A 12,896-nucleotide genomic window follows, 5' to 3' on the forward strand; every position below is an offset into this window, starting at 1 on the left:
CCAGTTTGATGTTAAATTCGCCTTTTTGAATGGAGAACTAGATGAAGAGGTGTATGTTTCTCAACTTGAAGGTTTTGTTAGTGGCGATGACAGCAAAGTTTACAGGTTAAAGAAGGCTTTATATGGCCTAAAGCAAGCCCCACGAGCTTGGTATAGCAAGATCGACTCCTACTTCAGGAGAATGGATTTGAAAGGAGTAAAAATGAGCCAACGCTTTATGTGAAGAAGCGAGGTAACTCTGAATTTTTGGTGGTGTGTCTTTATGTTGATGACATAATTTATATGGGGTCTTGTGAGTCTCTTGATGAGGAATTTAAATCTTGCATGATGAAAAAATTCGAGATGTCAGATTTGGGTTTGTTGCATTATTTTCTTGGTTTGAAGGTGAACCAAAGTGCAGATGGGATTTTTATTTCTCAAAGAAAATATGCTAATGATTTGTTGAAATGGTTCAATATGTTAAACTTTAAAACAGCTCCAACTCCCATGAATGTGAATGAGACACTCGTAGCTAATGATGGCACCGGAATGGCGAGTGCGAGGTATTTTAGAAGTATGGTTGGCGGTTTGAACTACTTGTCTCACACAAGGCCTGATATAGCATTCTCTGTCAGCGTTGTTTCTAGATTTATGCATAGCCCAACAATGCATCACCTCGGGGCAGCAAAGAGGATCCTTCGTTATGTTGTTGGAACTGTTGGTTTTGGAATTTGGTACTCAAAAGTATCAGATTTCAAACTTTTGGGTTTTACTGACAGTGACTGGGCAGGTTGTTTGGATGATAGAAAAAACACTTTCGGCTATGTTTTCTCCCTTGGTTCGGGTGTTATTTCATGGAGTTCAAAGAAGCAAGAGATAGTGGCCTTGTCATCATTAGAAGCAGAATATGTTGCTGCAATGGCATCAGTTTGTCAAGCAGTTTGGCTAAGGAGATTGTTAACTGATCTTTGCCAAGTTCAAGAAAGTGCAACTCAAGTGTTTTGTGACAACAAGGCAACAATCGCTATGGTGAAAAATCCAGCTTTCCACAGCAGAACAAAGCACATTGACATCCGCTATCATTTCATTCTAAATCTGGTCGCTGAAGGAACAATAGCAATGAAGCATTGTGGGACCAATGAGCAAGTAGCTGATGTTCTTATCAAGTCACTGCCACGTGCCAAGCATGAGTTCTTCAGACTGCAGATGGGAGTAACAAGTTTTGAAGAAAGGGGGAGTGTTGAATAGTGCTTCAAACTTGGTGGGAATGTTGAATAATGCTTCAAACTTAGTGCGAATGTGGAATAGTGCTTCAAAATTAGTGGGAATGTTGAATAGTGCTTTAAATTTAGTGGGTACTTAGTGGGTGATTTACTTCCTAATTGTTAGGCATTATTTTTGAGTTAGTGAACCATGTTTATCCACTTTCTAGTTTAATTGCTTATTTTTAGCTAATGTTAGTTTTGCTGTAAGCCTATTTATTTAGACCCCAGAGGTTGCTTTTTTTAATATGAATAGAATTGGTTGTGGCTTTGTTTTTCAGCATAAAATTTCAATCCCCCAACAAAGTAAGCCATATTATCGTGTGCGAAAAAACATAAAAAACTTCAATGGGGTTTCTGCCATTTTGATATTGCCATTTTATCTAGGTTGGCGGTTTGGGGGGGAATTGAATTTGAAGTCAGAATGGTGTGATGTTTTGTTTTGAATTTGTATTTTAATTTTTCGATGTTTTGTTTTGAATTTGTATTTTAATTTTTCTCTTAATGGCGTGATGTTTTGTTTTGAATTTGCATTTCATTTTATGGTTTATGTTAATTTTCTCTTAGGCTGATTTTGGTAGAGGTGTAAAATTGAACCGGGGTAAACTTTACACCCGGGGTAAACATTTAATTTTACATCGAAAATCGGTGTAAAGTTACACAAAAAATCGGGGCAAACATGTAATTTTACCGTTGAATTACATCAATAATCGATGTAGTAAATACATCAAAATTTTTTATGTATTTATTACATCTCTCTCTCTCTTATCTTCTCTCTTCTTCTCCTTCTCTCTCGCTCGCTCGCACTCTCTCTCTTCTCCTTCTCTTCTTCTTCCTCCCTTTTTTTTTTCTCTTTCCGTCACTATCGCTACAACCAATTGCAGCGGCAGATCTGAACTCACCTATGTTTTCCATGGAAACTAACTCCATGGCAACCATCACCGGCTCAGCAGAAATAGTTCCATGGGAACAGAGTAGGGGTGCAACTTTTCCGGGTTAGGGTTGGGATTTTGTCAAAATTTCAATAGGCCCAACCTGAAGCCCAAGCCCAAAACAGTGTAAACTGTTAACTCGGGCCAACCCGACTTGCACCCCTAGAACAGAGGCAGAAGCTTCATCACCAGCTCCGGCAACCATCCGAAGATGAAATTTGTTTTGTTTCTGCTAGTTGATGTTTACTTGGATGGGGTGTTATCCAAACACCTACAAAAGCGAAACGTATAACCCTCAACATCATGGTTTCAATCTTCGCCGGAACTCTCCTATTTCCGCCATTGATTCAATCCTCGTATGATCCTCTCTCTCTCTCTCTCTCTATTTGTTCTCATTGTGCCAAGTTCGAGGTTCAAACGCCTTCTTCTCCTCTATAAGGACGCTCAAATGATCAAGGCATCTCATCGTCCCATCGATCCCACTACCTATCTACTTCTAATCCCCCACCAGGCACCCAAAAAAATTCAATTTTAAGATTCCACAAGTAGAACTTATTCGATCTGTGCTATGTTATGAGCAGAAAAATCTGCTCAACCTCCTCCCTTCTCTTGTCTCCAATGGTTCCTGAAATGGCTTCTTCAACACTTGCTATGACGACAACCCCGACATCGTTTATTAACTTGTTCAATTTAGAGATGATGTCTCCATGGATGCTTGCTAGATATACTTGTACGTTGATGATTTTACACTATTTTGCCAAACACACAAGAGTGTAAAACATGCATTCGGCCGGTTTGTTTTTTACACTGATACATTTGAGCGTTTTTTATTTCCACCCATAGAGTTTTGTATTTACACTGCTTCCAAACACAGCCTTAATGTCAAATGATGCAAACTTGGTTTGTTGTATAATCTGAATAAAAAATTTATAATGACGAGGTACACCCAATCAATTCAAGCTAAGAACAAGGAAAAGGCCCCAAACCAATCCCCAACTAAGAACAAGGAGCTGTTAATATTACCGAAAACTTTAGGTTTTATAAATATCTATTTAAAATAATTCTTTGGTTACCGTTTCTGACAAAGAAAAAAAAAGTGCTATGCTTCAACCTTGGTAGGTGTTAGCATTCTAGGAGTATGAGGAACATATTTCATTTATGAATTCCTTATGAAAAGTGAGATGCAGGGATTATCTTTGTGGAAAATGGATCCTGGTCTAAACTCTCATCTGAAGTAAAACAAAATAGCTTTGAATCCTCCACTTCATTTATGAGCCGGGTTGTCTCAACGTTAGCTTAGAATTTTCAGTTCAAGCCCACTTGCTCAATTACAACTAGGGGCGTGAATGGACACGTTTTGGGTTGGACCCGTCCATATCAAAATCAATTTGGACAGATTGGACCTATTAATAAGACATATTGAATTGGACCAGTCAAGTCCAAAGTATTTATTCGATTGGATTGGACCAGGTCCATCCGTAATGGATTTATATTGAATTGGGTCAGGTGGAATCAATATCTGATCTATCAACAGAAAATAAGAATACATGTGTCAACGGACCAAATTTGGGTTGGAACCAAGCTAAATTAAAACCAATTTGAACAGATTAAACAGTCCAGACATTGAATTGGACTGGTCCAAAATGCTCCAGAGTATTCATTGGATTGGATTGGACCTGGTCCACCTGTAAAGGATTCACATTGGATCGGATCATAGTGGACCAAATCTGGTCCAATTAACACCCCTAATTCCAACATCAGTTCCTAGTTCAGTTGGATTTGAATTGAGCCCAGACCGAGTTACAAGTTACAACCATGACCAACAACTATTGGATTGGCAGTCCGTCACTTCAATTAAGCACCAAGGTGTCATCTTCTTTCCAATAAGAGTTCATCTGGTAAGGCAAATTTCCAGTAATGGCTTTAGAAATTGCAGATCCAAACGGGAAGTCTTAAAAGGTTTGCTCTACGCCTCTACCATGAACTCTACTCCTTGCAAGTTGCAACCTATTATCTCCATTTGCATCCGATACATCATATATGTATGGTCAGTTGGTCACTGCTTGTTTGCTTTCCTGGGTGAAAATATGTTATCAGATGTTGTTAACACCTTTGGATGTTCTAGCATGTTGAAATATAGACCAATCTCTAGCATCTCAACCCCAAACTACTTCCAAGTTCAAACACAAAAATGGATATGAGCCCATCTTGTCCTATGAAGAAAGTTCTTAAAACTCCAAGTTGGGCCTGGAGGAACTATATAGGATTAGATATTTCGTAGACAATCCTATAGATATTTTACCACAAACTCACCTAGACATTATAGATATTTCGTGGACAGTCCTATTAACGGCCATATCCCACAATGAAGATCGGTTTCCCATGAAAGATTAATTGTGATTTGTGAGGGAGGGTGTGTTCCTGAATAATCTCATTATATTGCTCAAAGGATCAAGATTTTAATTAATGGACTATTAGTGGACACTGAATGATATCTGTAGTAGCTGAACAGGATTAATTATCCTTGGGCAGTTACATTTTATATCTTGTTTTCTGATAAATCAATGAACTTTGGCTTGTTTGTACAGAGGAATAATCTGGCTATCTTGCTGCCATTCTCAAACCATAGAAACCAGAACATCAAAAGCAAGAGAACTTGAAACAAATTGTTTCTTTGGAAGAAAAGAATGGCATCAAACTATTAATAATTAATACAGGACAACAACCATACTGCCTAGGATTACAAAGACACTATATACTTGCAGCAGTGTGCTGCAACCACTACTCTGCATCAGCAAAAATCCTACAAAACGGCATCATCCATGATCCACCATTGGAAAAATCTTAACCAGGTGGGCCATTTAACAACATCTTTATCCATCATTTTGAAAGTTCAAACAATACCAAGATCCAAGATCAAGGCGACTGGACAAAAAAACCCTCACATTCTAGGTCTCATCGGCAAGTTTTTGTGTACTAAACATATAGAAGGCTATAGAATAGGATACTATCTATCACCCTCCTGCTCTGTTGCAACTACTAATCCAGAAAAAAAAAAACTGTATCAGCAAATGTCTTATTTACAAGTAGATGATGGATCCACGGTTGGCTTCTTCGACTTCTTGCTGGCATAAATCTTAGAATAAACATTCTTCGTTCTAAATGCCAGAACCACATCCAATCCAAAACCCAATACACAAGCAAGAGCCATGACCACAAACACCAGTCTGTAGCAATGGGCGCCTATGCACGTATTGCCACCTTCAGCTATGCTGGTTGCTTCGGCATCGTACAAGAAACCAGCAAGCAAGCCGGAGAACAGGAAGGAACCCAGAGGGAGATTCAGGATGAGGATATTGTATATGAGACCGTAGTATTTGAGGCCAAATAGTTCAGATGCAGTTGCAACTGTGATAGCAAGACGGACACCATAGCATAGACCAACAATAATAGAACCAATGTAAAGAGATCCTGGCAATGCTAAGGCGAGGAGTACATATCCAACAGCCATTACAATCTGAGAAACAGCATTCCATAGCGGCCTCGGTGTTGCAGCTTTCCTGCAATTAACAGCATGATAAAAAAACTCAACTCAATGAAGCTTTGTTACAGACATTTCAACAACTTCAAGCTTGCAATTAGTTAAGTCGTCATAAAATGAAATTAGTACAATACCAGCTCATATGACTGGGTATAAGCGCTTTGAAGTTGAGCAGATTAAGTTGGTAATACAAACTACAAATCAACGAACTGGGATCTGCCTAGGGATGGCAACTTTTTCGTCCCCTTTGGGAATCTGGCTTCTCCATTGCCTTGGTGGGGATCGGGGGTGTGGGCGCGGGGATGGGGATTGATAGTGATACCCGACTTAGAGATGGGGCAAGGATGGAATCATGGGAGTGAATTCCTCACCCCACCCGGACCCATTAATATGAATCTGTATCTCCTACCTACCCACAAGATACTACAGCTGTACATTAGGAATATCTCCCCATGAATAACATATAAACACGGAAGATATTCTCGATGTATGGTTGTAGTGTCCTATGTAGACCTGGCAATTGGGTTGGGTGGGTCAGGTTCGGGTTGGGTCAAGACACTTTGGGTTGACCATAAATAGTCCCAATTTTTAACATGGTTCTATTAGCATTGCCAGGATCTCTTTAACATGCATAAATAGTCCCAATTACACCTGACAATTGGGTCAGTGGGTTAACCCATAACCCAACCCAATTTTTGGTAGCTAAATTAATATGAGACCCTCACCTTGTTTTTTTTTGGGTTGGGTTGGGTCAGGTTCATGGGTTGAGTCAACTTTTTGCCAAGTCTAGTCCTCTAGGTAGGATTGTTGTGGTAAGAGATCTGAACTCCATTAATATATTAAATATATAATATTATTTATATTTTATATATCAAAATATATTTAAAATATTTTTATATTTTATTTTTTTAAGTAAATCTATTTTTTAAAAATAATTCTAATTTATAAGTTTCAAGGATTCTGGTCCCCAACATCACGTTTAGGGGTGAGCATGGGTCAGTTCAGTTCCGTTCCATGGAAGAACCTAGAACCTACCTTATAGGGGTCGGTTCTAGGTTTTTGGAACTGGAACCTACCCTATGAAGGTCAATTTCAGGGTTGATTCTGGCCTTGGAGGTTCTGGGGTCAATTTCAAGGTCTACCCGTGGAACTTGTTCTTTGTTTACTCTCCCCATTGAAAAAAAAATGTTCTTTAAAAACTTGATTTTCAATAAATATGATATATATAAGTTTAAAGCTTATATTATCTTTATTAATTAAATTGAGCAAGTTAATATGTAGACTATCATTATATAGTTCAAAACTTATAATTTAAATTTAAATTTTGTAAATATTACCTTTTACATTACTTATTATATACATTCAAATATTAACATTAAAACAAATGATCAAATCACTTAAAGTAACTCAAATGTCAAGTGAGACCATGGCCTTTGTAACTATGAGTGCTTGGGTTCAAATCTTCACATCCTCGAAAGTATTCTGTGGCTTATTTCAAGACAAGTTTGGTTCCAAAGCAGGTTCCACCAAGGTCAACTAAGGCCAGTTCATCGGGTCAGTTTGGGTAGGGTAAACCCCTAGACCCTAGAACCGACTTGGGTAAGGGTTGATTCCAAGAATTTGAAACCAAACCCTACCCTATAACAGACAAATCGGATAGGGCCAGTTCAAGGTCAGTTCCATTTGATTCCAAGTAAAATCTACCCATTTATTCACCCTTAATCCCCGTTGGGATCGAAGACGAAGGGTCATTTTTATCGCCAATGGAACGGTCCCGTTGCACTTCCTAGATATGCCGCACTTTTCCTGAACTACCTGTCACAGTTGAAAGAATGAAAGTGCTGGGGAAAATATAGCACTTCCTAGATATTTGTGGACTTTATTGACTATAAGAAGTCTGAATGTCCCATGTCCCCTACTTACCAATCAGACAAAGGAAAACGATAAAGTTCAGAGCCTATTCTTTTGATTCTTTGTTGCCAAAAATACCAAATTAAGGATATGCCAAAATACTTTGAACTTTAGAAGAAAACAAATAAATAAAATATTAGTTCAAAAAGCAGATTTTAGATTTTTTTTTTTTAAATATAGTCTACACAGATAACTGGTGACTGAATCAGTCAAGGGTCCGGTTACTGGTTCAAACGGTCTGACTGTTCAACTCAAACAGTTGGCCCGTTCTGACAAAAAAAATAAAAATAATAAAAAAAATTGAAAAACAGCCAAAACCAACTGAACGGTTAATCGGCCGATTCAACTGTTTGCTGATCATAATCAACGGTTTTGGGAAAAAACAGTTCCCAGTTTTTCGGGTCCGACTGTCAAGTCCGGTCCGGTTTTGAAAACCATGAATACAACCGTCCAAGTCCCAAACCAACTGAACGGCCTGGGTTTCCGCCCACAGTTAATTAAATGGTTAATTCTGTATATTAAACAACCTGTTTTTTTTGTTATGTCAAAAACAAAACCCACATCCCCGCCGTGCATTAAAATGAGACATGATATGGGGCGCAGATCTGAACTCTCTTATAATCTCAGAAATGATGCGGAGATGTGCTGTCGGACATTGTGGGGGCAATCTCGTTGGGGGGGGGGGCCTGATTTGAACTCATATTAAGTCTGGATATGCTCTCACAGAGCACGCCTCACTCTAAGGTGCGCTAAGTGTGGACCAGATCTCAATTGTAAGAGTTAAAGTCTTCGAAAAAAAAAATCAAACAGAAAGCAAGAAGAAGAATTGGACCGAAAAACGTACTTGATGAAGTATTCCGACGCGGTACCAGAAATGATACGGCCGAAGAATCCCCAAATGCTAATGAGCGATACGAAAATAGAGACATCTGCGTACCCAAGCGCCAATCCCATCTGACCCATGTTGTTCATTACCGCCAACCCCGTACCCACACCGCAAAGAAATGACACGAACAAGATCCAGAAATCTAAGGTCTTCATCGCTTCTACGATCGTGTGTTCTTCTCCGATCACAGGCGGGGATGGCCTCATCTCCACTTCCCCCACCTTCTCCTGCGGTTTCTGCTGCTGTGTAATTGGTGCGGTTCCTTGAACCAACAACGGCTCTTTGATCTGATGTTCAAGATCTCCGGATCTCGAATTCAGTCCCCAGTTCTGGAATACAGAGTACAACGGGATAGCCAAGGGTGCAACCAGCAGGATGAGAAGTACGATGGAAAAAGCGACGGAAAGAAGTCGGCCGTGATTTCCTGTAACGTCGAAGGCCAAGAGATAAACAGCTATAATCACGGCGATGACATTGAAGATATTGAAATAATGACTTTCTTCATTCTCTTGGGCGGAGCCGGAAGACGGTGGGACCTCACGGAGAAAGAGGATGCCTGTGAAGCAAACAAGGGCGGGGATTATGGAGAGCATGAGGACGAAGGTGGAAGGATCAGCAGAGAAGAGAGCGGTGCAAAGATCGGTGAAGATTGCGGTGCTGAGGCCGACGTAGCCTTTAAGGATGCCGGAGACGGGGCCTCTATTCTTCCGGAAGTTTCTTATGCAAGTCACCAGCACTGCCGTGTTCATCCATGTGGTGCTGTTCCCTCCCATACACAGAAATATACACATCTGCAATATAGAGCTACACAATGAGTATACGACTGTTTGTTAAAACGCCTCAACGAGCAGAAGTGCTCGCTCTGGTCTGACTCATGAGCGTCCTCAACTAGCAAAAAGTGAGTCGATTTTTCGAACGAACCCAACCGTGTGGCTTCCACAGGATCGGCTGAGTCAATTCAGTAACTCGGATAACTTACATATTAAGCTAATTTGACTTTTCGGTGTAGTCTTGCTGAATTAGTACCCATTTTTTTGAAGATTGACCAGTTAAAATTTAAGAAAAATAAGAAATAATTAAACCCAAGACCAATTCAACCTGCCCGAGTCTAGACTCAGGAGTTGAATCGCCAAATTTGACAAACAAGCAGTAGGAAAAACTAGGAGTCTAGGAAAAAGGAAACGCAGGGTCGGTGTTGCTTGCCTGCCAGTAAGGAAGAGGACGGATTCGCTGGCTAATAACGAGCCATTGAACCCCATATCCTATAAAACCTTCAACAGATCCGATGAGCAATAATACGGAAGTGGGGAGACGATCTGAAGCAAGACCGGCGAGGAGACCAAAAGCTTTTCCGACATCTTTTGCGACGGATAGATTATTAAGCTGCAGTTGAGTGAGAGCCATGAGGGATTTCAGAGCATCGGAGTAGTTGGAGAAGGTGTAGTTGTTTCCAGAGATGGCTTGAATCCAAACGGCAGTAACGAATCCCAGCCATTTTCCGGCTGACGAACTCGGAGAAAGCAGAGTTTCTCCCATACGGACGCGTAAAAGAAACAAATAATCCAAATTTCAAGAAGAAAATGCAGAGAGAGAGAGAGAGGAAAATTCGGACTTGAAGTGGCCGCTTGGATGCTGTGCATTTGCGCATTTTATAGAGTTTGGTCCTTCATTAATATTTTTCAGAAAAAAAAAAAGAGTTTAACGGTGCCAACTAGGTCTGACTGGTTGTAGCAGAGACTTGGATCAAATTCCGCTGTATCCGGTCGGGGGTTATGGACATATGGGTCAGGTGATGGGATATAGTTCATGAACTAAAAAATAATAATTAATAAAAAACAAAATAAAAATTGTTTTATGAACTTTTCTTCTTTTTGAAATAACGAGTATCTGGTTTGCCACGTGGCAAAATAAAAAACCGCTCATATCATTGTTTAATCTCTACACCTTTAAATTTTGAGATCACATCAGTGGGCGCTCAACAAACATATTTCAGCGTCCATGGAACATTTCCCGAAATTGTCAGTGATCAATATACGGTTGGGATATCAAGGCGTTTGTAGGGAGCAGATCCCGTTCCGTTTGTGGGGCGCCCAAAGAAAATACCGATGCAGGATATTAATTGACTAAACAGTTGTTGTACACGTTTGCCACACTGCAGAAAGGGTGCTTCACACGCGAATGCTTCTAAGGAAAAAGCATACTTTACTGTTAAGTATGCTACATGTACCGAGTCTACCGACGTACGGCATGTTTTTAGTTACGTGGAATAATTTATTTTCAATATCCAACCAGAGGTTTTTCACTTTTCTTGTAAATTTCTGAAACCTCCCTTAAACTTTTGGATGTTGCTTAAATTTCCGCTGAAGTTTGTTAATTACAATTACCTTCGTTGAATTGATACAATCGCAAGTAGACCTCCTTTGTTATAATCTTTTAAAGAGGCATGAAAATGCTCAAAATATCCATTCAACTACTCTTGTGTCTGGTTTCTAAAATAGCAATACAAACTTTATGAACAACAAAAAAAATAAGAGTTTAAAGTTGTAGCTAGAGGTGCAATTTGGGCGGGTCTAACCTGAAATTTTACACAGGCTGGACTTAGATTGTTAGTACTTGTGTTGGGTTTGGATTCAAGAAGTCGGACTTTTTTATTTTTTGGGCTAAGCCCAGACCTAGCCCTTAGATAGGCCGAACCTGGCCTGAGCCTAGCCCAACTGTACACATTCATGATAATCTCCATCCTTGACCCCATCAAGTCAAGGAAGTTGTGTACCTAGCAAGGATGAGGAAAATTCCAATCCCTAGTCTTAACTCAAACATACCTTAGTTATGTTGAATCTTAGAAACCAATTGTTTAGCTAGAAAAAAGATTCTTAGGCTCTTTTTGGACTCAATATTGAACTTAATTATGAAAATTCTAGGCTTGGAAACCTAAAGAGTTGGTTCCCATAGGCTAGGAGTCGTCGTCTACCCAGAAATTCCAAGGTTGGATGCTAACAATAGTTAACTATTCATGAAATAGTACTTGACTACCCTTGACATATTGAGACCAGGGGTGTCAACTAGACTGGATTTGGTCCAACCCGATCCAGTCCTAATGTGAGTCCATTATAAATGAACAAAGTCCAATCCACTCCAATGAATGTTTTGGACCGGTCCAATTCAATGTCTGGACCGTCCAATCTGCTCAAATTCATTTTGATTTAAATTGATTTCAACCCAAACCTGATCCATTGACACATATATTCTTATCTTAAATCAATGGACCAGATATTGGCTTAATCCAACTTAAATTTGTTACGGATGGACCAAGTCCAATCCAATCTAATAAATATTTTGGACCAGATTAGTCCAATCCAATATGTCTTGTTGGTCCGTCCAATCCGTCCAAATTGATTTTGGACTGAACGGGGTCCAATCCAAAATCGGTCCATTGACACCCTTAGTTAAGACTAGTGCCACCTAGTAGTCAACTACCCGTGAGGCAGTAGTTGACTACTAATGGTAGTAATGTCTAGGAAGGTAAGCAATTGACTACTTCACGTAGAAAACTCTCACGTTATTTCTTTTTTGATCACCTAAGCTACAATGGATCTTTCCTCTTTGGAAAAGGTTTAAAACTTCTTGGAAAATATTTCTAGGACTTTTCAATAAAGGTTTGGTCAATCTTTAATAGATTAAAAATGTTTATATTGCTCTAGATATAAGAACCTATGAGAATAAAAAGAACTTAGGCAATAGATGCGGGATTCAAAGGGTTTATTAAGAAAAACAAGAGGAAAACATGGGTAAGTGTAAACCCCATTTAGCTCCAGATTCGGTGTCTTCTTGTATATTGAGATAGTTTTGTTTAAACCGCTATATCAACCTAATAAGAGGCATTGCATTTCTTTGTTCTTACATTGTCATATCATATTTGGGATTGTATAACTATTGGTTTTCTAGTTGCATGTTCTGAGATAGAACACAATGAAAGTTCTGGATATGACCTATAAGACTATCCAAGAATGTTGAGTCCGTTAGGCGTGTTGTAGAGATTGGGATAGCACCCGTAAGTCTAATGGCGAATCCAACACCTTTGATTAGTGGGGGCACAGCTCTAGCTCTAGCATCACCTCTCAGGCCTTTCAAAACCATGAAAAAAACCTAATTTAAGAAGTCAAATTTTATTTGACCCCGGAGGCAATTGTTAAAAAATAAATTTTTTCATATACATATAAAACATTTTCAAATCTCAATGAGGTCTTATTGAACCTGGGAAGTGCAATTGTTGTAAAGGTTTTACCGGCACCTAAGAAAACCAACTGCTATAGTGGAAATTATCAAATAGTTTCCTTGGAAGAGGACGTAGGCTAGGTTTTGTAGAACCTTTATAAAACTTGTGT

General features: G+C 39.4%; 1 protein-coding gene across 1 annotated transcript; it reads right to left on the reverse strand.

The window, feature by feature from the left end:
* Positions 1–4,842: 4,842 nt before the first annotated feature.
* Positions 4,843–10,147, reverse strand: LOC104604227 (protein NUCLEAR FUSION DEFECTIVE 4-like). Its single transcript, XM_010268497.3, has 3 exons — positions 9,715–10,147; positions 8,470–9,302; positions 4,843–5,733 (listed from the first exon to the last, which is right to left on the reverse strand). Exons 1-3 carry the CDS (start codon positions 10,045–10,047, stop codon positions 5,250–5,252), a joined length of 1,650 nt encoding a protein of 549 aa, XP_010266799.1. The 5' UTR covers positions 10,048–10,147; the 3' UTR covers positions 4,843–5,249.
* Between the last annotated feature and the right edge of the window lie 2,749 nt (positions 10,148–12,896).

This window comes from Nelumbo nucifera, chromosome 6, assembly GCF_055504915.1.
Source record: "Nelumbo nucifera cultivar China Antique chromosome 6, China Antique-T2T, whole genome shotgun sequence".
In the NCBI taxonomy this organism is placed as follows: Eukaryota; Viridiplantae; Streptophyta; class Magnoliopsida; order Proteales; family Nelumbonaceae; genus Nelumbo; species Nelumbo nucifera.

Coding starts and splice junctions, on each gene's coding strand:
- LOC104604227 (XM_010268497.3), bottom strand. CDS start 10,047: ATGGGAGAAACTCTGCTTTCTCCGAGTTCGTCAGCCGGAAAATGGCTG. Junction 9,303..9,714: donor GTCCTCTTCCTTACTGGCAG/GCAAGCAACACC, acceptor TCTATATTGCAG/ATGTGTATATTTCTGTGTAT. Junction 5,734..8,469: donor GCGTCGGAATACTTCATCAA/GTACGTTTTTCG, acceptor TGTTAATTGCAG/GAAAGCTGCAACACCGAGGC.